Source organism: Pecten maximus, chromosome 6 (assembly GCF_902652985.1).
Source record: "Pecten maximus chromosome 6, xPecMax1.1, whole genome shotgun sequence".
Taxonomy (NCBI): domain Eukaryota; kingdom Metazoa; phylum Mollusca; class Bivalvia; order Pectinida; family Pectinidae; genus Pecten; species Pecten maximus.
The window spans coordinates 24,323,028-24,350,883 of NC_047020.1; the positions used below are offsets into that span (position 1 = coordinate 24,323,028).

Consider the following 27,856-nt stretch of genomic DNA (forward strand, 5'->3'; position numbering starts at 1 on the left):
TATTTCCCCGAACGTGACTGTCTCCTTTAATATTTCCCCGAACGTGACTGTCTCCCTTAGTATTCCCTCGAACGTCACCGTCTCCTTTAGTATTCCCCCGAACGTGACTGTCTCCATTAGTATTTCCCCGAACGTCACTGTCTCCCTTAATATTTCCCAGGACGTCAATGTCTCCCTTAGTATTTCCCAGAATATCAATGTCTCCCTTAGTATTTCCTCGAACGTCACTGTCTCCCTTAGTATTTCCCCGAACGTCACTGTCTTCCTTAGTATTCCCCCGAACGTCACCGTCTCCCTCAGTATTCCCCCGAACGTCACTGTCTCCCTTAGTATTTCCCCGAACGTGACTGTCTCCCTTAGTATTGCCCCGAACGTGAGTGTCTCCCTTAGTATTGCCCCGAACGTCAGTCTCCCTTAGTATTCCCCCCAAATTCACTGACTCCCTTAATATTTCCCGAACGTCACCGTCTCACTTAGCATTTCCCCGAACGTATGAAATCAAATTTTTGAAGTTTTTGTGGCTATATGCTATCGCAAAGAAACAAGATAGCATATTTTGATTATTAACCGACATCTTATTACCTTATGTTTATGAAAAAATCACAAACAATGTGAATTGACGTAATTATAAAGAAATCATATGTCTAACGTTAGCGAAAAGCAATTTTGCCCTTCGATAGATATTAATCAAAGAAAGTTCACGATTGAATGAGTCGTGTTCAATGATATAGAAGAATTACACGGAATAGAAAAAAATAAGAAGAATTGACAAATTCAATAAAAACGACTTTTTAATTTCAAATAATGAAAAACAATATGCCCTTTTGACGGCTGAATTAAATAATCACAAGGTTCCAGTCAGGGATAAGGATAATAATATTTCCAAGAAACACGATAGAAACAGAATACGTATTTGCTATAACACGAAACCATTTTAGAACTGATGAAAATTATTGAGATAAATGATGAAGTTGAACACTGTTTCAAATATACATTTTTTGTATACATCAACTTATTACAAATCATTAATTGTGCATTGTCGTAGATAATGCATTGCATATAGGGTTACATTCATTAGAAGAATGAATGGAATATAACAATGGAATGGTAGTTTGGCACAGGCAGTTCCATATAGATATAAACATATAAAGAACAATAAGATACCCGACAAAGATATCAAGACATAAAATTACCCTATATCCGAGGTTAAGTACACTTATCAGCGATACTCCAGGGGCTAAGTTCACTTCCGCTCTCTGTACAATTGGAAAGTGGCTTGCACATTTGCACATCATACCATATTGTGGTTAAAACAAAAATGCTGATTTGTCGAGGTCACCATACCTTTGAATTGACTGGCTATGAAGTTCGTTGTAGCTGCTCTGTAATCCTAAATATTAAAAAAGCACCAGCTTAGCGATTGTTCGTGGTTTATTCCTGACACCATTTAAACATATAGTCCTGTTCCTTCAACCTAGCCACGACGTATTCCAGGGGTGCAGAGAGTGAAAGTGAACTAAGCCCACGAGTATCGAGGATAAAGCTCAATGTACAATATTGATCACACGTAATTACTAACATTATCAGGGCGTGTAGTCAAATTTACAGAAAATGCAATTATGAAAGCGTTACAACAAAAAGGAAACCAGTAACCGTATAAAACATACACCTTGGTAGTAATATTTCCAGTGAATATGACCATGCATTTTTGTACATAATGATTCTGCTGGACACACGCTCTCTATAAAATGCAGATGACACTACAATGCAATTTGCGTTGTTAAAAGCCACATATCCAAGTCACTAATAAAATGAGGATATCCTTTTGAAGTGCCATATCCACAACTATGAAAACGGAATAGCTTTTGAGATCTTAATTAACAATGAACCACTGTTGAACAGAATTTGGGACTTTTAAAACAAGCGAGTTTTAAGTATTTATGACATAATTGGTATTGCACTTAGTTTAATCAGTCAAGAAGATTCGGTTCGTATTTACAGGCAATAGAATAACAGTTTCTTTTCTATAAAAGTGGATTGGCGCTCTCAATATTGAAACAAAATATATACTATGCCCTATTTCAAGAAATTATTTTCAGTCAAAGTCTCACACTGCAATAAATATATATTACTGACGCTTAATTTTAGCTAAAACGAACTGTGAAAATCCCAGTGATTTATTACAGTGACGTCAATTATACACCATACCAGAAGAGTTTACTTGTTTGAGAATGGATATTGAACGACAATCAATATATTTACAGCAAGTGTCACCTTATCAGGAAACCGTTTCTAATATCAACGAAACTAATTTTATACATGCTGACACACTCACCAAATCTCTCGGGCTCGCATTAACTATTCCTAGTCGAACACAAGATGATCGAACAGAATAATTGCTCATATGTCGATTTGACAACGTATGGCTCTGTATCTCCTATTAGAGTTAGACCTATGCCTCAATTCACTCTCAGATGAAACCGAAACTGATATATTGTTTACTGATAAATACTATATTACGTTGAAGTCCCGTACTACATCAATGTATCGTTTGAAGAATCAAGGTTAAAATTAATTGGCCTTTTGTCGAAAGAGATGAATCTCTGTACTAACCACAACAAGAAACATCTTAACGTAAGAATAACAGCAATACATTAGCACCAGTTTGAAAATATATAAACTATGTAAGTAAAGTAGTTCTTTTAACAAAACTATATCATCATTTCGAATAAATATGCTAAAGGGGACAGACTTTTTTACCATTTCGTTTGTGTTTATGGTTTATCCACATCATATCAAACCGTTCAATAAATTCTGTGATGATGTTGATTGCTGCAATAGAATACGCCTATAAGAATAGCAGCATGTGTGGCATCACATTGATGCATCCAGTTTTATCAATTGAACATTCAAAATCCGCCACCTGATATATGATAACAGCATCAGTATCATTTTCACTTTAATTTCAATGAATGACATCGAAATCGTCATTAAATCGAAACATGAACTTCGAGTGTGTTACTTCGCGCATGCATCCTCACAATCTGCCTTTGACAGGAAGTTGTTACCGTTTCCGCGACAGCCACCGTATATAAATTCCTCACACTCTTCCGTTCTGATGTTGTAAAAGTATCTGGTCTTTCTGGATCGGCATGGTCCGGTGAATTTGTCAAGTGAGCACGCCGCCTTTCCTTTCTTGAGGTGAAATGTGTGTGATTTATACTTGAGTGGTGTAATTACGAAGTCTTCGATTTTGCTTTTCTTGCGATCTTTCAATTCGTTAGCATACACGAGTTTGGTGTTCATGGTAGATACTGCCTCCCGTTCTGGTTCCTTTTCAAAGATGTCGGCAAAGTCATCTGCATTGTACAAACGTAAAGGATATCAGTATAATAGGTAATTGAATGTAAAAATGAATAATAAATAAATGAAAAATAACTAAAACAAGCGACAATAACGAGATTCGCAATTAACATGGTCATATAAGTCCTGAATACAAGTTTGAGAATCATGTAGTTCTAACTAAATGTAAACAAACTATACAAAAATGTGATATTCCTATGCAGTATAATCTACCATAAACATCACATCTTTGCTATTTTCATTACGCTCCCGAATCAGCCCTCCATCAACGACGAGTATTTCAAATCAGCATATCTAGGTTGTAGCCAGTATGACCTATTTGTCCACGGAATGTTTTTTTCTTATTAAAATCGGTTTAAGTATTTTTTTAAGAAATCGTAATTTTAAATTGTTTATGAACGCATGATACTCGACAGATTACAACGGACAAAATTCAAGAGGTCGCTATTATGTATGAATTTACATAAAAGTAAACCTTGAGTACGTTTACAAGCGTATGATTTCAACTAGATCTTCGCATGCTACCAACAGTTTACATGGCTACAGATTAGGAATTATTTCATCTCTCTAACTTATTATATTAAAAATCTAATTATGTCTACAGTATTATATACAACGTAAAATGATACATTTCAATGTATATTGACCAAACCAATTGAAGAAATGCACAGATGGGCAACATTTATATAAGGTGAAGAATGATATTAAACTGACCTTTGAGCATCTTGGGTTCACCCATGTCTACTAGAAGATCTGGAGAACGATTCTGCCGGTCATGCATTTTTCTGATACTAAGGTTATCACGCTTTGGTTGATCAGTGGGTGACATTGCTGAAAAACAGAAAGTTTGCTATTGTGAACAATTTTTCATAATGTTCAACATAATCTGTAGACTTTGCGAATAGATTATTTTGCAACTACATAACGTTATTATAAATGCTATACATATATGAAGTTTTATATCTTGCAATAAATCATTAACTATGAAGCCATATCACATTAAGAAACCAATATATATTCGAGCGTAACATTTGAAGACAGTTTGCATTTGTAACATTTGTCACTCAAAGAACAGAAATAATGATTTAAATAAAGTCAGTGTAATACGTACGATGACATTCTGGGTTTTGCCCAACAACATTTTCCCACCCTGCCATTTTTTTAAAAGGGTTGGGTAAAGCCACACAGTAAATCTTCATCATTCCTGTAAGGAAATACCCAGGATCGCATTGGACTATTATGTAGGAGCCCATTTCGTAATCCGTGCCTTCAATAGTGGCGTGAGCGGGTTCCCCTGGGGTGGGACAAAAGTAACGTTCCTCATCTGCAGTAGAATGATGTTAGACAAGTATGAATAAGACGAAGCAATAAAGATACAACGATTAAATTGTATCATAGTTACTTATAAAATGAATTGTCAATAAGCCATTATATTACAATGAGTGATAAAGAAGTAGTTATTATGTTAAATCTGTTCTTAGATATACACTAGACAAAGGAGTTCTTTTTCACATGTAAATCCAATGTTTGTTTTGTTTTTAGGTTTCTAATGTCCTCGAAACAGCCAGGGTCATATGGTTATAGGCTACAAAAAAACAAAGTACAGAAAGACATTAACGAGGAAAGAGAGATCCCAAGTAATGCAATGGGGGCAGAAGATCTGTTTTGGTCTCTATCAATGTCCCCTAAGTTAAAGACATGGGAGAAAATTCCCGATTCTTACAGGGGCCTACAATAAGTCGCCTCTGACTACATGCAGTGTGATACCGCGGACATATTCTTTGCTGCTACACGGGGATACATCCTGTGTACCGAGGCTCCCTATGATCACTCTTTATGGCATATGTTCAGAATGTGTCAAACTTGTATGGAAGTATAACACAAATCCTTATTGGATACACTGTACAATGTTTACAACCGATACACACGGGATAAACAAACACTGGCAACAGCAGAATGTTAAGTTAAATGGGGTGGACATCATCACAGGAAACCTAGAAACTTAAAAGAAAAGAGCGCCTGGTATATCTTTAAGTTAACAGTCGACGAGAAGTTTTTATTACATCTACTATGGAAATAGTATTCTTAAGATTTAACATAAAGGTCGGTATGAAACCTTTGGTAAGTGGGGGTATACATCAACCCAGGAAACCCAGAAACCGAAAGGAAAAGAGAACCTGTTATATCTTTTAGTTAACAGTCTATCTATTATGAAATACATGTATAGTATTCTGAAGATTTGATAAAAAGATCGGTATGAAAAACTTTGGTGTTACAGTGTCGGAACCACACAATCCTCACATGTATAAAACAAGCAGCCGTTCCGAGTAAATAATTTTATATCGACATTTCATGACAGTTTTAGTGACAGGTGTATAAGCTTCTTTGTGGTAATGAGTAATAATGAAAATATGGGTGTGATAGTTGTACCAGGCCCGAACTTACAGCGGACGGACGGACAGGGAGATGGCTGACACTTTAACGACTCTAGTGACAAAATTATACGACTTTGTCTGACCTGGATTGGCAACGCTCTTCACACAATACCCAGCTGTTGAAGTGTATGGCTGTGGCTCAGGTAGACATGTCTTGTTTGATTTAAAGCTTATAAAGCATTGACGGACTGTTTTTATACAGGATGGGCATCTGTTACATGTATTTTTACAAGGAGGGATTCGTTCGCAGTACTGGGGTATATCAAATGAGGATCCCTGAAAGACAATGGGGAGGGTATCATTCACATTTGTCAAGATAGATAGATGTTGTATCTTCATTAAAACAAAGATTATCTGGACGATACATTGAATTCGATAGTCTAGCAAGAACTATGAACTTCTTAAGATTTAAAACGTTTTTTTTTTCTATTACGATGTGACAATGATGATGATGAGAGTTATATTTCACCTATCCTTTGCTACACCTTGTCAACTCTTAGCCAATTGTATGCTTTAATATACTCAACCAAGCGATCAACAACGCGTCGCTGTGCATGGTACAACACCGTACTGCATTCTAGTAGCCCGGTATATAATAAAAAAGAAACCAAATACATTTAATATTTTTACGAATATTTTAATATCTTTATTATTCTTTATTCATAACAAGCCATTTGATTCTACATTCTTTTCACGTTATGGCATCTATGAAATACTCTTCAGATACCCCGCAACTGTAAACTTATGACTGAATGATGCGAGTCCGTACAATGAATGTCTTTACAAATGCCTCATCACAATCGCCTTAAACGTCAGAAAGCGCTATTTATGCATAAACCAATTTACACACTGCATTATGTAACGAGACCAACGTTTAAAATGTTTTCAGCTTTCATCAAATAGCCGCCAGCCCTACCTAATTGAAAATCACATTCATCTAAGGTTGCAGAACCCCTCACTGTCAAACTTATAAATGAGGTATTAAAATATTGAATTTTATATTGATAAATCCTAGTGCGAACCACTCACTTATAAATATATTCAACAGTACTCAATCTATAAAGTTGACAATTTGCAAGTTGAGATGAATGTTTATAGAAAACAAAATAGCCAGGAGTTACATGGGTGGCCAATCAGAATAAAATAGCTTGTGTTTATATGCACTTATTATATCATTATGTTTATCGACTATTAATGGCTAAGCGAAGTTTTCTATGTCGTACGCCACCGGAGCATGGGTCATGTACTAGATGACCCGCTCGGCCTGAATAGCCTATCGGCTAATGACTGACACCTAGAAGTATTATATATTTGCTTTCTTGAATATCAGATTGTATTCGAAAATGAGATGGGCGGGTATATTTATTTTTGACAAAACATTAGGGGCACTTAAGTCAATTGATTTTTCTTTAGCTTTTTATACTAAAGTGTCGAAAGGAAGAGTGTATTATACCTCCGACTGTCAACAGAACTACAATACGTGTGTTTTGGTCGATAAATATTACAAAACTAAACAGATAATCACTCAAGCCGATTCACATTACACTTGGTATCATTAACGATCATTTAACGAATATTTAATATACAAATATGTATATGCTTTTCCAGTACTGTACTATTTAAAGCAAATTCTTCCATATTCTGTATTATTTCATAGCAAATTATTCAATTTTATTGAATGATTTATAAGACTACCATTTTAAAGCAAAGCTTTCCATTTTATCGAACTATGTACAGGACATTTTATGTACACGAAATACAGTAAATGCAAATTAGTGGAAACGAGAAAGTAAATCATTTTCAAAGAACATTTTCCCTTATTTGAATAGGAAAACGTTAATTATGCAATTTACATCTTTAATAGGAAAAACATTACGAACACTTTTGGCATGGTATATTGTTTTGAATTAAACCTAATAATATACTATGGCAAACCAATGAGTAAAAGCTACACATTTGTGTATTCGTATAGACCATATCAGCATCACATTACCTGACGTTTTACCAACATTTTGTCATTGTTGCGATCGACACTGTACAAACATTGCATGATTAAATGATTTTAAAGTCTTGACATATGTTGCCGTGTTAGGTCTTACATCAAGTTTTTTTTTATTATTTATTATATTTTTGAGTTGGAGTGATTTTATTTTCTGACTAAAATGGCTTATAAAAACAAACCACTCTGTCTAATTTTATCAAATATTGACGGTTTCCCATGGTAGTAATATCATTAAATCGCGATTCAGCAAGATATACCTACACACCACAAGGTATTTCATAGTAGCCGTTCGTTCGTTCATATGCATTTTAAGAACGTAATCATAACAAATTCCTATACAAAAAACAATAATATTGCAAGTATATGTTTACATTTCTTTTTTATTAGTATAATCACATATAATCAGAGCAAAGTCTAACGGCAATGTTAGCATACATTAATCGTATACATGTATGTACGTAAACAGACGTATTGGCCAGGGAACACCGGAAAGAGGGGTCAAGCATAATTCAAGTGTTGAAAGTTCAAGGTACCTCAACAGTAATTATAATTTAGGTTTTTACTGTCGCCGACTTGGGCAGACATCACGATCAGGCACAGGGAATTCAAATTTCATGAATGATAAACTTTTTGTGTTGCAGTTCAATTGCGCCAAGTGTAACGTGATAACAATTGAGACCTTTGAAGATAATTTAATCAGTAATTTTCACCGATTCAGTACCAACACCGACAAACAGGGTATCTTGAGCCACAAGGCACCATTAGGTGTAGACACAACAAAAACCTTTCCGAATTGAAATCGGATCGCACAGATCTGGGCCCTGACTCCATACATATACACGACCAGTGCCTGTCACAGACGGACCATCACACGTCCCCAAGACCCTTCTGACCAAACGAATACTCACATTCTTCATACAACTCTACTTTAACAATGAAGTATTAGATATACAGCTAAAAGTGTTGTTCGTTCAATTACGATGAGTGTTAAGTCAATACTACTCAGTACTAGATAGGGGTAGACACCACCTGTTGATAGGGCGCTTTTACTTGACCTCATAAATAATTCAAGTTATTTTCGTAAAATAAAACGATTCCCAGACCTAACCTGTACTAGGTTTCCTTTTGTAAAACGATACATTATAGAAGTTCATTGTCACCGTTAAATTAAACTGTTCATTGGTATAAAGAAAAGCGTTCTTACATCGCAATGTGTCTGCATATTTATAAGGGTACTTGATTACCAAACAATAAAGGGAACCTAATTGCTGGATGATAATTTGAAAACAATTTACAACATGCTTTTATCACGTCAATCACTGATTTTCATAAAAAGCATTTTTTGTTTGTTATTATAGGTGATCACATACGACAAAGGGTGATATCGGTCCTATATTGTAAACATGTATGTACATCATTTCAGGAAGTTATTCTTTATCTTTCGAGGAAGCTACAGATGGTACACAAACCTACAATTTGAAGGGGACAGGATAATGTTATGGATGGTCTATTGTTTCCTGCTTGTTATAGATTATTATTTTTCTTGATTTTTTGCCAATTCTGATTGAATGAAAAGAGGTCACGCGACCACCTGTAAAAAGCTATATTGACCCCTGTCTCCGGGAAAAGTTTATATAAAAAAAACTATATTGCACGGTTATTTTTTAGAAAGCATCTATATCACACGAGCGCTTAGCGTTTTGTACGTACATTATTTATAAAAGCGTTTGAGCGACCTGAATAGAGTGTTAACAATCAAAGATGGCAGACGACAACCGTTTCCCCAATCTGTCTGAAGACGATGTCAACAATATTCTTGAAAATGCCGACGCTCTTAACACAAAGCGAGCTACCAATACAGCTGTGAAGCTTTTTCGACAGTACCTTGCAGCCAGGAGCATGCAGGACAACTTCGAGGCATATTCTGATCTTTATGGAACTGATATCTAGAAACCAAATGGTAATTACTTTGAACTAACTTTTAAGTCGATATCGACCGATATAAAGTTTTTTCATCAAATCAAGAAAAATAATAAAGCAATTATAGCATTTAAAATTCAGTCGATACATGGTTATATCGACCAAAGAAAAAATATTGACCTCGGACTACGATATAACAATGTTTCGACCTCATTAAAATGCTATATTTGTATATTATCATAATCACAATATTATAATAACATATATGTATTTCAAATTCATGAATAAGTGTTTATGTTCGAGAGATGCTGGTTTATGAAGATCACAGGGAAGGCTTATAGTCGATATCACGATCCCATTTGGAAGTATCATGTATCGTTGTGCGATGTAAAGTCACACGTTTTCGATGCATGTCGAAATTGTGGTTCCGTTATCACCACCGTAGTTCTCATTTTGAGAATGCGACTTAACTCGGATTTGACCTAGGTTAGAAGACGCTTATTACCCGGAACATCTGGTCCTATTATCTTTGTACTGTTTATGGTCTTTATGTAAATCTTTTTTTTTTTGCTCATAAGTTACCCTTGTTTTTTTTACCTGAGTTTCTTATCATGCTGATATTTTCTGTTATTTTAACAACTGAATGACTTACTTTACGCCGAACCCTGCTAATATCGTAATTTGTACGTAAGCCACATGCATATCCGGAAACCAAACAAGGCATAATTACGAATTTTCATTATGACACATATAATAATTGCGTTTAACCGAGTTGCCATACAATGATGAAAAGTCATTGTAAATCGTCGTTGCGGTTGGTGCGTACATACCATCGACCTTCCTAAGAAATAAAACGAACCGTTATGGGCATTTAAAACACACTATGTCATTATTGATTATGTAAATTCTCATTAAGAGTGAAGATATCCTTTCAATACCTTACTGATTTTAATTCGTTAGTTAACTCCCCCCCCCCCCCCTTAAGTTATATGAGGTGCCAATTATTGAGTATCATTATGATCTATGATCCTGATGGTCATGAAGTTTAATTGATATCTAACCAATAGAGTAATAGTCTAAGATGTAATTGTTTACCTATAACAGACACCCAACGGACAAAAAGTGACCACAATAGAGACACATGTGACTTTAAATATAACATGATTCAAGGAAGTTGCTATACTGGTAACCATATACAGTGTATAATGCAATTATAGGCACAACTAGACTAGTCCTAGACATCAAGTGCAACATATTCTTAAGTATTTGGTCACACCCAAACAGGCAGTGCAAACCATATATATTCTTTGGGATAAGTTTGATAACGTCATCAATCTGCTTCACAATGACCGACTATAGTTGTACTCACAGCATGGAAATATAACCAATTATCACCAACTGAGCTCAAGACCGAAAAGTAAACAGCACCACTCTGATAATTACTTCATCAAACAAGGGGAGAAGGGCCGACTAGACGCCGATATATGCACGACTCCTCAGTGTCGGTCCACACCAGGCCTCTACCTCCCTCCTAATATTTACCAGGGTTTAAAATCGACGAAAACAACCCGGTGCCAAGTAATCCTTGATTGAATCATTAATGTTTCAAACTAGGACTTACATTTTCATGTCAGCATGCAAAGTGAACGGTACCAGTTTCGGATAACTGTATACATCTCACTGTTTAAAGTAAACGTCTGGTGACATTGCTAAACATGCACAGTCTTATCAAGGAATCATCATTAAACAGCACCATCATGATTTAAATGAGTGTGTTTAAAAAAGTCAGAAGTGGTCAGAAAGAAAGTTTATTGATTGCATAGCGTGCGTTCTGGTATATCTAAATAAGTAGCAACAACGGAACATCTTGAATGTATCCTACCAATAAACTGCATGACTCTACACAGTCATGGATGTTTACTTGTCAAGAACAGGTGGTTGTCACGGCCATGTGACACTCACTGATCATAAGGATTGGCAGACTACTGCAGGCCAGTTTTGATATTCCTAGCGTCCCTTCCGGATTTCCGAACGCTTGTTCCTAGAAGGATGAAACAGCTGTATGATGTAGTTTGTGTTCATTATTCGGTATATTTTGTAATAATTACTAAATTCATACTTAATCTTTTATTTGCGAATGTGTCTTTCATACAATACTTTTGATGGTTCAAATGCACGTGTGTTTGAAAATGAGCCTCATAAGGCCTGTATCGCTCACATGAATATTTCAATGGGAAAATAAACCTGCCACTCCGTAAAATACTCATTTGTTAACGTTGCTTCAATTTAGTTTAACCTTAACCTTATCCACAAGCAGCCAGGATCATTGTCACAGATTCACCTTGACCTTTGGACCCAAATGACCCTGACCTTTGACTTATGGATCTTGATATTTGGTGAGTTGACTCCATGTTTAATTAACTTTGCTTCATAGTGTCATAACAAAATATTCATCAGTGAAAAAATACAAAATTTGACCTTGGCCGTTTGACATAATGACCTTGATTTTTGGCATCAGTATGTATTTTTGTGAAATGACATCTCGACCATCTCATGGAAATATGTCAATAAATACTGAAGTTAAAAGCTTAGATCTAGATTTGTTGATGGACAGCCAAACGAACGGCCGGACAGACAGAGTGATTAATATATGACACCCGTATCTCCGACATGGGGATTTAATTAATACAAAAACCTGTCATTCCTATAAAAGAAAGATTTTAATGAATTAGCTAGATTTTCCCTATTATGCCCCACCCCTCAGACCTCATCGAATCGAAACAGACTGATTTAAAAAACAAATTGCAATATTTTCAATATTGGGCCACACCCCTTTAACCCTTGGTGGGCCAGCCTCATCGCTTATAAAAATAGATTCAGACCAAATAGGGGAAATCCATTCATTCCTATAGAAGTAGCATTTTAAAAAATGTTCTATATTTCCCCATTGGGACCAGCCATCAGTTCCCTGGGGGCACAGCCCAATAAATTTCATACATTCAGATCCCGATGTACCTCGTGATATTCCATGTCGAATTTAGTCAATATTGACCCAGTTAATTCGAAGATTAAGATGTATAAATACTATAACATAACAAGTAACAATATTGACCAATCTCCACTACCTTGACCCCCAGGACCCTTACTTCATTAAATTCAAAAAGCTCGTTGATAATTATAATGAAATGTGCTATTACCCCTCTGCTACTTAGGAGAAGAGAAGATGATCCCATTTTTTTACATGTTTGGTCCATCCCTCAACTCTCTTGGGCATAATCCAATAAAATTCATCAATTCAGATCCCCACGTCATTTTCTAGTGATATTCAATCTCGAATTTGGTCAAAATTGACCCAGTAGTTTCTCAGAAGATTAAAATGCATCAATAAATAATTACATAACAAGCACACAATAGTGAACCCTCCCTACAAATTGACTTCTTGACACAGGGCAAAAAATTCCATAAATTCAAAATCGGGCTAGTACCAATGTCAGGATTAAAGGACGACAGACGACGGGCACGTTGGTATGCCGTAAGCTGACATGACCCTTCGGACCGGGTGAAATAAAAAAGAAATCAAGCTGGTTAATTCTATTTGCGTTGTACATATTTCATTTTATGTACAGGTAAAGCCACATTCAAGATGCGTTTCATACTAGGCATCGATTTGCAAAATCAAAAGTACAAGTATCAAAACTTGTAACCATATGTCTCTGTTGTAACTAAATCAAATTTTAATTGAAATATTAGTAAGACTTGATCCAGTAAGTAAAGGTCAAAATGCAACGCATAAACAATGAGTTTATAATACTATTGTTATTCTCACCGCTCCAGTACAATTTAACTAGCGGTATCCGACTGCATATTATGCACACAACACTTTGATCATATAAATCCGTACCAGTTCACGACAACTGATAAAATCTTCAACAGGATATTTTTAAACGGCGAACATATGGCTTTACTTTGAAAAGAATTTAAAGATTCATAAAAACAGATTAAAGTATAAAAGTACAAGAGATACCTTTGAGCTGGCATGTGCACTATTCACATCTGTTAATTCGCTTGGTGTTTCACCAGTGGGGCGAACACAGACAATAACAAACAATCTTTTACACAACTGCAATACTTGCCTATTTTCGCATTAGTCTGAATATGTACTTCGTGGAGACGAACCCGAAAACCGTAGGAGATATCGAAAAACATAAATGGCCATTTCATAGGTATTTCTTTTTTTTCTGTGGAAACAAAAGGGGGTATGTAGAATGGTGGCGATTGGGTGGCCCGGGATCAGAACGCGCGTGGCACTGACTTCTGCCTGATTAACTCTGTAAGTATCGTCTACACTCGATCTGTATAGTTGAGTAATGGTCACTGTTTCCTACACCATCAAGTGGCACTGTTTGACATGTATTAGGTGACGCGGGGATTTGCTAAATCAAATTAGACAACAAATAACGCTTAACACCGCCGGTATCTAGGATGAAAGACACCCTTGTAGTGGAAACCGCTGGGTTTGGTTGGTGACAGCCGGTGGACAATGCGTTCCAATACATACGCTCCCTACAAGTGTTACATTTCCTTCTTTCAACTACCAATAAATATTATATGCACCACCTCCGTTTTCAACACTAAAACGAAGAAAAGTTATAACCATCTAAGAGACATTAATTGTGTGAAATATTACACATCTTCAAAGAACTTAATGTTTCTCCTGAAATCCTCTAAACTAAATTATGGTTGGTTTGGGTTTTAAAATTTATTTGATAGGTGGCACAACTAGGTGTGCTGTCAGATAATACACATGTGGTAGCGCGGTGGAATGAAGTGAAGCAATGGGCGTGATTGAAATATGTTATAAAGTGTAAACAAGAAACAAAGTATCATTCCGAATGTTAAGTATTGCCATAATTGATAAAATAAACCTTCCTAGAAATACCTGAATTATGAATTATAACCAAGAGATCGTTCAGTGTCATTTGTATTCGATATGATTACTTAACTGCAAAACATGAGTTTCCGGTCTAAATTAGCAAATTAGTTCAATCGTTTATTTTCAAATCAGACATTTGTTGTACAAGAATGTTTTTTTATTGATCTTATATACTGTTGCGTACTCGCCTATAATGTATATCTCTCCTGTATCTAACTTCACATTTCATTTTACTTCAATTAACGATACACTCTATGTAAGCATTTATCTGATCACACCTATTTGCTAAGCTGATAATGATGACCTATTTAACAAGGGTCAATATGAATGATCCAACCCGGTACCGGTCTACCACTCATGCACAGCAGGATAGAAATCACAGCATCAAAACTAAAGGTCGTATCGAAATGGTAAATTATTTCCGGACGTACAATACAGGACAAGGGACGCTCCGTCAACTGATGTCATATAAAAAAAGGAATGTCGCAGTGTCTGGCCCGGCAAGTCCGACACAAACACTAGGGCTGGGGTGTCATATATACCAATGTGTATTATACTGGAAGGTAGTTGAAAATCATAATGTGTTATTGTGTACGGAATATATATGTATTAGTAGTTGGTGCCCTTTAAAGATCCGTCACAATTGCCTGGGATAGAGTTACCCGTATTGTGTCATACAAAACGTACGTGTGACATGGAAGCAGCAGGATTTGTCTAGAATAGTGATAGATCACTTTCCTCCCTGGGGAATGATTAAGCAGAAAAATAGCATACAGGTGACATTCCAACAACTGAGAAAATAAAGTTTAATGATTAAAGTTATGAATGTCTTCAAGGTATTTTGCTTCACTTGAATTAAGCATGATAATTATGAAATTATATTAAAACAAATTCTTCAAAGTATGTTTTTAATCTGCAGAGCTTTTATGAGACCAGTGACAGTAAAGTGACACCAAGTAATCTTTGTCGCAGGATGTGTTCGTCTGTACAACTTTCTACACAGTTATTACGTCCGTATCAAAACTCTCTATAATCCGTCAAGGGAGCTTTCGTTAATTGAAAATACGAGAATAATACGAAATACAGAAGTTCATATAATATGATTTGCATTTACAAATTTTCTGGAATATATAATGATAAAATAATCAGTTCACAGTACTTCCGTTAGCCAATAGGATTAGCTCATTTATTTATATCAACATCGATATTAACTCCCTGCGAAAATAACCAAGTTTACAGTATTCAGTGTATTTCACATTCATCTGTGTTCTGACACTATATCGCTAAAACACTTTTATGAAACGCTATGTACTGAACGGTTTGTCAAAACAAAAAACAGAAAGTGCCTCTGACCTCATCAATCTACACATGTCCACCATTTTCGATCCAGATACCATCTTTATCTTTTCGGCTGACCCATTGGTGTACGTGTATATCATTTCCTTTAAGAACTCACTAATCCAAATTTTTTAAGTGTACACAACCTCTGGAAGATAGGGGAATGCTTAACCTAAAAGTTGAGAAGAAATATACTTGTGGTAAAATTTATTTTACTGGAGCCACTTTATTTCTTTATTTCCCTTGATTTTGACATATAACTGTTATTAAGGTCTGAATAGTCCAACCATGAACTATTAGTGTTATCTGATAGAAATGATTTATATAGTTTAAACGTATCACCCACTACGAAGACAGATATGCTCCCCTAAACATATCTCAGTACTGACAATGTACAGCTTTATATCTACATCTATTAGAGGTCTGTCCGTTCAATAGGTACAAGGCACATCCCATATCGCACCTTAAACAAACTTTATGAACAATCTTCCCCTTTATGATGAAACAACCACTAAGTTATGGTATGGGAGTAACTTCGTTCTCTGTCTCTAGAAAGATAGATGATGTGGGTTGACTGAAATGAGACCTTTAATGTCATTCATTGATTGTAATAAAAACCGATATAACGTTCTATTTTAAGTGTGATAAATGTTGGTGTTTTATCGGTATTTGGTGACGTTTTAATACTGGAATCTAATATGGCAACATTTCTCCATGGCCCAGTCTTTTATATACAGAATTTGAACAGTTATCTTGTTTATGTACTCCCTCGCAATTTCCCATGTCCGTTTTCAGGATAATTATTATCAATTTTGATTACATGATAGTCTCTGAAATGTCAGTTTAAAGAATATAAAAATGATATATTATTTGATGATTGTTTCCAGGACGTAAATATTTAGTTTAAAGGGATTCCAGCACTTCTCAGGGAAACAGGTTCTATTGGCACTGACCTTCCATTATCCAGTGTCGGTTCTTTAATTAATTCCAAACTATTACATGTATATTTATATTATATGATGCTATTCCCTGACATTAGTAAAACGTGAAAGGTCAATTGATTTGTTCTGACGCAGTTAAATGAAAATTAAATATCAAGAAGGATTTCAAACTATCACCTGATTCACAATATGGTCAACAGTCAATATATCCGGCCTCTACCTCTATAATCAATACGTACCTTGTACTTGTACTGCTGGACACACTGCAGTCTGCAGTAGACATGCAAAAATGACCACTCGGAAAAACATGATAAAATACCCACTAACAAGTCAGAAGTATTATAAGAAGGACGGTCTTAGAATATCTTAAAGTCTTTCACGTCAATGACGAAATGCTGATAAGTAAGACTGAACGTGACGTCTTGGGAGACAACAGGTGTTTAGAGCCCTGTAAACAAGTCTAAATGTGTTGTGCAATTTGTTATCACTTGAATGTTATGCATACCTACAAAACTTTTAGTATTCAAAACGTTAAATATGTTTTCTTTAACAAAAATAATATATAACCCTTTTAGAGATGTTATCGTATAATAATGTAGGTAGATTTCATTGTTTATTCGTAACAACAGATATCTTGTATGTTTATTCATAAGGAAAATATATACATATTACGTTTTCTTGAAGTGTTCTTTTCTGAGTCAAATAAACACTTATATGAATTATGATTTAAGCATTAATATTCACAATGCTAACTCATTGACTTCTGGAATGCAATCTATTTTCTTTTACAGATGAAAAACCCCGTTCATTCCTAACATATAGTTTTCAACAAATGTACATAGAGGATATCTAACAGTGTCTTCTGTAATACCAAATAATTTCATTAGAAAAAAATAAATCTTTTATAAAATAAACAATTTTCGATAATTCATTTATGAAAACGTAATAAAATTTACTTAATTTTGTATACATTGCAATGGATAATCATCAATAAAATATATGAGCATCAACTCTTTATAGAATCAAGGTATAACTGCGTAATTCAAATGATTTGAAATGTGTTTTGATCCGCTTCAAAATATATCAAGACTTAATGACACGAAAATAGAGATCATCAAGATATTATTTTACCCAGGGTGATGCGTGTCCTGCTTGAACCCACCACAACTATATATATGTCTACCCGGTCAGGTCAGAAATTTGTCATGTGAATGCAGTAGAAGTTTCGTAAATGTAAGTACAGCATGATACTTACCATTTCAATTTAAAGTTTTCTTACTAAATTTCTCATTAATGATAATTCGAAATAATCGTGTTTTCGGAGTATTTACAATATAATATATATTCAATATAAAGGAACAAATATGCTTGAATGTGTCACTAATTCTTCGCGAAACAACTGTATGATGTCCCTAACATCACTGACGAGTCCTAGACGGACGAAACAACTGTATGATGTCTTTAACATCATTGCCGAGTCCTAGACGGACGAAACAACTGTGTACGTGATGTCTCTCACATTACTGACGAGTCCTAACGGACGAAACATCTGTATGATGTCCTTAACATCACTAACGAGCCTAAACGGACGAAACAACTGTATAATTCCCTAACATCACTGACAAGTCCTAGACGGATGAAACAACTGTATGGTGTCCCTAGTATCTGTAGCTTTATGATGCAATACTATATCCATCATTCGACATGCAATATATCTATCTATTACCTCATTCATATTTAAAGGTGCTATTCACTTCTGCGTTTTGTAAAAATCCTCTGCTTACATGCTTACACAATAAGACCCTTCTCCAGTTATATGGGGGACAACTTAGTGACAGACCACTGCACACCGAGTGTTGACTGCATTTGATTGACCACAACAATACCCTAGTACACTTTCGCATTAGTATAGTGTTGCAACTTGAGCAATCAATTGTTGCATCTGGTAAATGTTTTCAACTCACACTGGTTTATGAATTGGAGTAAGGTCCAGTCTGGTACAGCGTTTCAGAAATCAATTACGGTTTTAAAACACATAATCGTTCTTTTTCTAGCAGCCCCGCCTACTTTTTAATGTGACCATAGGTTTATGTTAGATGTTCTGTAAACTTGTCGGGTGTGTTCAGTCAACTCTGGGGGTTATGTCAACATTGACTGAGTATAACTTCCAACATCTAGCTATTTCAAGATATCCGCGTCATTTTAAAGTGAAGACATTGCCATCCAGTTAGGAACCTCTCAAAACCTCTTTATCGACGCATTAATTTACTATGACAATGTAACTGGGTATAAGTACGACTATATTGATAAAGGGGAGTCTTTTGCACTAACCTAAAACGTCAGTATTGCTCTTATTACAATAGCATTTCATTTCTAATCCAAACTTAATATCACACACCTCTTTGATTACAATTAAGTCACCCTATGCTCATATAAGCATATACTTGAACAGGGGCGTAACTGCTCCTTCCCGTGAACATTTTCATTTCAACATTTGACTTTGTCCATTGTCATTTCCTTAAACTTTTTTTTCCAGATTTTTTTTTTTTTTTTTTTTTACATTTTTGGCAAGACAACTCAGTATTCATCGTTTACTGTATCAATGACTGTATCTGCATGTAAAGGTGGTATTCACGTGTATGTCTTCCTTGTTCAGTACTTATAATCTTTTTAATATAAAATGTACATATGATCAGTACTTACAAACAGTAGCAGCGGATTAGGTCATGGAGATATTAAACATAGTTTAAACGTATTTATGCATATCTGATTTGTCTTTACAACAGCGGGGAACGTTTACAAACGAGACTCGTAACTCTCTCATGCGTACATGATATAATGACGTGTTGCACAATGACCAGCAGCTCAGCTAGCATACAGAAGTAGAGATATAATCGGGTACAAGGTCTGACCCTCTATCACCTTCAGTGGTGTACACGGCACGTGTAGCTATTATGAGATAAAGTTCTCATTGAAAATATACACCTCCATATCACAGTTTTCTAATATTCTCATTCAGCGAAGTCCTGTAGTCAGTGGGTTAAGGGTTATCCTTACCTTCATATCAGCAAAGTAGATCACAACAAAATCAACTTTAAATGGGAAATGTGATTGTATTTCGTAGCATTACCGAGGTATTGACAAAGAGAGCAATAGTGTGTCGGAGTTATGTTGCTACTAGAGTATGCTTTATGCTGATATGGTTGTTATTGAGATAAAACATTGTCATTCTACAAACTTTTGCAGCAACTCTGCATGCAACGTTTATATATATAACACCTGAAGTATGATTAATCATACAGTGTGTATTCATTGCTAGAAATTACCGTTTACACACCGTGATGTTCACGCGTTGTAACAACATATATAACATCAAAACTAATGACACGAACTCATATGATTTGCAGAATTGAATTTCGCATAAATAATCAGTGATAATTCTAAAGTCGAATGTTGATGATAGTTATTCGAAAATACATAATATAATTGAACTGAAATAAGTATCACATTTCAACGACTCTAATTATGGCTGTAGTATTTCTAATTGTACAAAAACTGAAACATAAACTCATATTAAATATAATATGATATAAATTGATGGCTTATGTGTGTAAAAATAATTCACACCAATGAATCAGGGAGATTCCAATGAAGGACATGATGCATGAGTAACTTCTTATGCGTTGCAGTTACAAATAGCATTGTATAAAGTAAATTGTGGTTTGATGGAAACATTCAAAAGAAGACACTTATTACGACATAAGTAAACATCATTCTATCATGTAGAGAGATTTATAGCGTTACTCATCCTCATTTTAAAACAGTCAACGATACTGAATGGTATGAAATAGTCAAAGGTGATATTTTTGGGGTTTCAAGGTATAGTTGCATGATACAAACATTCGAAGGCATCAAGTACAAACTATTATCAAACTAAAATCGGTGACCTTTTTCTTGGTCCCTTACCAATCAGGCAAACCGCTAAATAGTATACAAAGCGAACATTCTCTGTTATACAATTCGCTGTAAAGTCTATATTTGAGAATGTAACAACGTAGCATATATAATCACTGAACAATAAAAACAGGACTATTTTTCTACATGTTATACTATTTGATTTTCCATAATTTATGTTTCGCATATGACTAGTAAATCGACCAAGGACAATACGTTCTTCTTTATCCATGATATTTCGTCAAAAAAGACACCAAGAGTATTCGGATCGAAATATGAAACATCCACCTATGACACAATGCAATTTAAACAATCAAACACACGTATGTTTCTTGGCTTTACCTTAAAACATCAGTAAACATATATACAATGTACTTATATACTGCAACTTTGATTGTATCACATAGACAGAGGAATCTCTTACATAAAATATGCTCTTTCCATAAGAATGAACGCGTTAATCAAGCAGCTAAAACTACCTATAAAAATGTATCTAGAGTACATCAAAAGACCCATCGTAAATGTACCCAATTAAACCACAGGAATGTGACTGCGGTAACCAACAGGCTCAATGTCATTCCGTGAATATAACGGGTAAACTTGCGCATTCAGGAGAACATGTTAGAAATATCACAGAAATCGTGTACACGTATTTACAAAATTAAAACCTATATTAGTGGATGGATTCCTGAAGCACATTGTTTGCTTAGTAAACAGAACAAACTGACTTTACAGTTGTGGTAGCTTATCTTGATAAGAGACCATGTAGTATGTATAAGACGTCGGATCGAAGTACCACGCCCAAAATTTAACAATTATTTATAGCGATGAGAGCAAGCCGGCGTGGTAGATCATTTTCGGTTGAAAAACAATGGCAATTTTAATCATTTTTCATGAAATTTATGGAATTACAGGGCTATTGCTTCTCAACGTCCAGGTTTGGAATTTCCTTCGGCCTATTTTGAGTTTACTTTTTCACTTCCTAGGTATCAACACATTAGGCCATAAACATCAATGTCGAGAACCAGAATGATAACAGTCGTATGGCATTTTGATTATACAGCATCTAATTCTTAATATGTCGAATCTTTTACACTTTAGGAGCTGATAATCCCGAGTTCTTATGTACATATATTATTTGGTTCCCCGTGTGAAAGCGATCTGCTACAATATATCGTATTTGTCTCGCTCTGAGACCATTGCATAACACGTATATCACAGTTCACATTTAACTACGGGTAATTCTAAACCCAGATCGTTTGACAAAGCAATGGACGGCATTAACTAACCAAATTTCTCTTTTCAAAATTTTCTTTACGACCATAATAAAAATGTTAAAAGACCGATTTTTGAAGATAGGTTTGTTCAGTCGCGAGGAGAGGTCACAGAGCCGATTTTCAATTGCCTTCAGTTTAACAGTCAACTGAAAAAATGAAAAAAATAAATCCGGGTGATATTCTGTTTCATTTAAATTTTGTAGTGTAGCGAGAACGGGGACGGGTAGAGATGTCTCCGTGTACCGCTCTCCTGTCACCGCGCGGACTCAATTGGTCATTAGCATTTTTCACTTTGTGGTTTTGCACAAAAACGTCCGGTTTGGCGCTGTGACATTGTAGTGGCTCCGTGTGGACCCTAGGATACCCTGACACAAACTGTATAGTCATCGGCTAGGGTGTCCGGACGCTACAGTGGTGGCACTATAATATGGACCCACATTTTCTCTTCGATTATATTCACCAGAATTTTATAGTCTAGATTTTTTGTTTGAAATATGAGGCGCGATTGTTAGTTATATTCACTGAACAAGGACACAAAATAATGTATTCGAAAATAAACCCCTTATCATATTACTGATAATGCAAAAGCTCTTCGTATCAGAGAAATATATGGAGCAATATGACAACAAATGTACAGTTTGATACACTTCACATCTCCTATAGTATGGATTTTAATCCGTAAATAGGTGAATAATCGGTGGGTTAACATTAAGTTCATTGTTGCACGTGTTTAAATTTTTTTACAATGATGTTGAAATAACCATAAGCAATATTGAAACATTATCAAACATCTACGAGGACGAATCATTAAACATAACTAATCAGACCGCATGGCATTACCTCACTTTCCTCTGCGAACGATGGCAATTTACCCTTGTATATAACCCTATGATTACAGCTGTATTACCTATGTCATATCTTTGAAACAGGTCATTGTGTCAAGTAGGCTTAACTAATGTCTTTGTAGTGTTAACATAAGCAATTAACCTTAGGCTCCAGACACAAATGCGTTGAACCTTGCATTTTTTTCAGTGAGTTTCTTTCGGATGACCGAATTCAATTACGTGGTTAAATATCGAACAATCAAAACAACACTTGAAACAGCAGCTTAATATAGGATATAGTTCAGTTAGCTTTTTTTCTCAGAGAACCCTTTCTAATATATTTAAGTAAAAAATAATATTAACAAAAATCTACACCGCTACTGGACTAAATAAACATCTCAATAGCTCAAAAGTTTAATAGACTTCTATACTGAAAGTAAACGATGGTATGGAAAAAGATTTGTAAGCTTACATCATAGCATTACATCTTAGAATGATATGGATTATATATGGATATATTATGATATGGATATGGATTTACTTGATAAGTTGAATGGTTTATAGTTTACTTCGGAATATTATTATACACGTGTAACTTTTATAACCATGTTAGCGATTTTTTTTTCAAATTTGTAGAAGTTATCAGCACTACAGATATTCTTTATTGATATAAACCTAAGTTAACAAAGATTAAGAAAACAGGTATAATTTCAATTAAAGTTAGCAATTACATAAACAAGTTTAAAGTTATTTACATCAATGAGAACAAACGCATATAATATTGATTAACCCTATTCTGCGTGTGTCTTTAATTAGAATATGCACGATATGACCGATTCAGAAAAGTAAAAAAGTAAAGCCCACATGAAGAATCATAAACAGGGAAATGTAATATCTTATGCACCATTCTGAGATCAACATGCATATTGTCTTTCGCTTTCTTTTTTTTTATCTCTGGAAAAACTACCATGGATAAAATGAAACTTTAAATGACATTCGATTCAATACAAATTAATGTTTTATTGCATTAAGCTTTACAGCTCATCTGCATACAAATTCATGTGGTGTACGTGACACTGTAATTAATGGAGAATGGACATCATTATTTAATGATTTTTCTCAATTACTTGTATTATAAACAAACTTACTCAACAGATTTAACTCTTTTACATTTGTAGTATTTAAGAGCTGGACTAGTTCAAATACAGATGACTTTTCCCCAATAGTATCTTTTCATACACTTCGTTCTTATACCTTGGTAAACTGGACACACAAGACAAAATGAAATTCGTCCTCAATACTTAGTATCATGATGAGGATCACAAAATTAGCATAGACGTTCACACCTTTCTATACTTGATTCCTGATTCAATACACAAATTATGTTCTGATAACTTCATTTTTTTCAATACAATAGGGTTTTACTTTGGTATATACATGTACTTGGTCAAATACTGTAGTAAAACAACATCCATTCCCATCCTTGAACATAATTCTCGCACAGAGCAGTTAGAGCTCTTAACGGATTGCACAAACACACACCAGTGGTTAGCATATCTAAATATATTTAGCTATGCATCAAATATATAAGGATGTGCTCTGTTTGTATAAAGGTTAAAATATAACAGACACCGAGATTGAAAGTGAAACAATGTCATTTATTTAAGATATAAAGTTCCTCTTTACTTTTTTTTGTAGTAATTGTAAATTAGAGTACGTCGCGTACGGTAAATGAAACCACACTATACAGCTGTTCCATCCCTACAGGTCCTTTCGCCGATATGAATGAGGAACTATTATAGATTATATATTTAAAATCAATAGTGCGTTGTAGATAATCGTGCCATAATGTATATATCGTTCGACAGGTTGTTATATCAGGAGCAAACGGACGTCTAAAGATTACACCCTCTCACGGCTCTTACGATTACACATCGTTTATCTTCATCGTAAGATATGTGCATTTTTAATGTTGTGTTTAAACGTGTGCCAGATTATCTAGCAAACGTATGGTAATACATTGCTAACTAGTCGATGTCTTCATTTTTACAGTTTAGTATACAGCTTCTATAAATACTCTAAAACGTCGTTTCGAAGCATTTTATACGTTGCATCACCTCAAATGATAGCTCCGCATCAATTGTTGCTACTAAAAAGTAGATTAACATGTCTTTGTATTTCAATATACACCAACAGCTTAACAGCTTATTTTTTATACTATTTATACTGTACAAAAGTACTTTAATATGCTTGCGGGGTTTCCTGATTTAATCAAATTCAGTAAATTTACATATTTAAACGCCTATGCACTCTTTCGTTTCTGCTGTGTCACTGACACAGCTAGGGCCGTTTTACACTTCTGACATGAAGATCGAAGCATGTCACCATTTAGGAATTCAATTACACTTTAATGCATTTTTTTGTATTTTTACAATTAAACAACATCCTATAGACTGATATGTTAATAACATAATACAAAGCACAAGAGGAAAACGCAAACACAATTGCATATATTATAAAACACACTTGTCTGCAAGTTTCAAGCCCCTAGTTCTTCCTTAGGTCAATCGAATTTAATGGAGAGACCCACGTCAGGAACCCCCGTTAACAATTAAGAAGACTGGTATTTCGTACAAATACTAGTATAATCCGTTGCCTTTATAAAAGGTTTATCAATGACCACGAGTAAGAAACTCTCAAGTATAACTAGTCCGACTCTTTCTTATCATCATTGAATGTATCTAAATACAAATTATGAAAACTCCATTATCTCGGTTTCTATAGTAACTGTCGTATTATTGACTATCAATTGAAGATTCCACAAAAGTTCAAATTCAGCAGCCTCTGACTAATTCTTTTTTTACATTGTGACACATTTGGAAAAAATAAACTGAACAAAAAACTTTGTTATATAATCATGCTATGCACTTCCAACAGGAAAAATGAGGGAGATAAATCTGTACTAAGAGACAATAACTCAGTATTTTTTTGGACATCTACACAACAACACCCTTCCATCTACCGTGGAAAACATGTGGAAAACATCCAGCTTGTAGCTTTCAGTGAAGCTACAGCTTATAGCTGGATGTTAGCAGAAAGGAAAAAACTGGCATATCTGTATGACCATATTAAAATAGTCAAAAATTCAAAGTATGCGGAAGGAAAGGTTGCAAGGTGATATCTCGCTTTCCAAACTTCATGTAAATGTAGGAAATAAAGACATCTACCAAATCAATTCCGTACAGTACTAGTCTACATCGTTGTTGTTATTGTTCTAAGTCTTATCAAAAATCATGAGAAAGAAACACCGAAATATAATGAGTCCGACTTTTTCTAATATAATCACTGAATGCATAAATTTTAATTACAAATTATGAAAACTCCGTTTATTTTAGTTTCTTTAGTAACTGCTGTCATATTGCCTATCAATTTGAGATGTCTTTTGATCCGAATTAGTACATTATATAACTGGCCTAATATCTGACCCTAAACACAGTATCTGTAACAAGCGGAGTCACTATCGTCCGTTAACATCAGTAGGAGATAAAACTCTCGATACGAACATGCAGCTGCGACAGGATATCTCTAGATTGTTTTACTTCCTATATTGGTCACTTTAACATATACTCTACGAGCACAATATCTCCAGATTGGTCATGTTTACACATACTTTAAGAGCACAATATCTCCAGATTGGTCACTTTAACATATACGTTACGAGCACAATATCTCCAGATTGGTCACTTTAACATATACTCTACGAGCACAATATCTCCAGATTGGTCACTTTAACATATACTCTACGAGCACAATATCTCCAGATTGGTCACTTTAACATATACGTTACGAGCACAATATATCCTAGATTGGTCACTTTAACATATACGTTACGAGCACAATATATCCTAGATTGGTCACTATAACATATACGTTACGAGCACAATACCTCCAGATTGGTCACTTTAACACAAACTTTACGAGCACAATATGTCGTAGATTGGTCACTTTAGCATATACGTTACGAGAACAATATATCGTAGATTGGTCACTTTAACATATACGTTACGAGCAAAATATCTCCAAGATTTGTCCATACAACAAATAATCTACGATCACAAAATATCCTAGATTTGTCACTATAACAAATACTTTTATACTCTACGAGTACAATATCTCCTAGATTGGTTAATATAACATACTTTACGAGTATAATATCTCCTACATTGGTCACTATATTATACTCTACGAGCAGAATATCTTCTTGAATAGTCATTATAACATACTCTACGAGCATAATATATATCTCATAGATCGGTCACTATAACATACTCTACTCAATTGATTGTTAATATGTTCAGGGGGTGTATCGAATACACAAGTATCTTGATTGTTTTACTATAACGAACAGACTAAACGTCTCAGAGTTTTTTCACTGCAATTAACGAACAGAATGCATTAAACGTAATCTAGAACAGAGTATAGCCTAAATTGTTTCACAATAAAGTACGTGTTTTATGATACATATAATTAATGTGCGAAATTTTAACGTTCACAAATTACTCGGCAGTCCGCAAATGATCTCTACAACATGTCACTGTTAATACAAATAACGAAATTCAGTTTTCTTATACACCTATACTACCCAACACGAGATTAGATTGATAAGAGATTAGGTGATGACCTGCTAACTTGTTCGACTGATGAAAATGTCTTTATATCAGGACAACGGCGGATATCCTATGAAAGAGGCCAATGTATATTCCACACCTTGAAATTGAAGATGGGTCAGTTCTTTTAGCAATATAAAGTAGACGATTATAGATACCAAGGGTGTAAATGATCATTATTAAACAATGACAACTGTCAACT

At 34.9% G+C, this 27,856-nt stretch overlaps 1 protein-coding gene across 3 annotated transcripts in view; it reads right to left on the reverse strand.

Annotated features, from left to right (window-relative positions):
* Nucleotides 1-773: 773 nt before the first annotated feature.
* LOC117329311 (amyloid-beta A4 protein-like) overlaps nt 774-27,856 on the reverse strand; it is a 30,117-nt gene continuing 3,034 nt past the window's right edge. Inside the window, exons 1-4 of one of the 3 annotated variants that reach the window (XM_033887208.1) lie at nt 17,172-17,342; nt 4,475-4,687; nt 4,078-4,194; nt 2,947-3,359 (exon numbers count right to left, since the gene is read on the reverse strand). In XM_033887208.1, the coding sequence (XP_033743099.1) occupies nt 3,019-3,359; nt 4,078-4,194; nt 4,475-4,687; nt 17,172-17,241 (741 nt within the window). In that variant the 5' untranslated portion in view covers nt 17,242-17,342 and the 3' untranslated portion in view covers nt 2,947-3,018. Of the gene's footprint in view, nt 3,360-4,077; nt 4,195-4,474; nt 4,688-17,171; nt 17,343-27,856 lie in introns of those variants that run through there. The other 2 variants (XM_033887207.1, XM_033887209.1) reach the window with 2 other exon arrangements.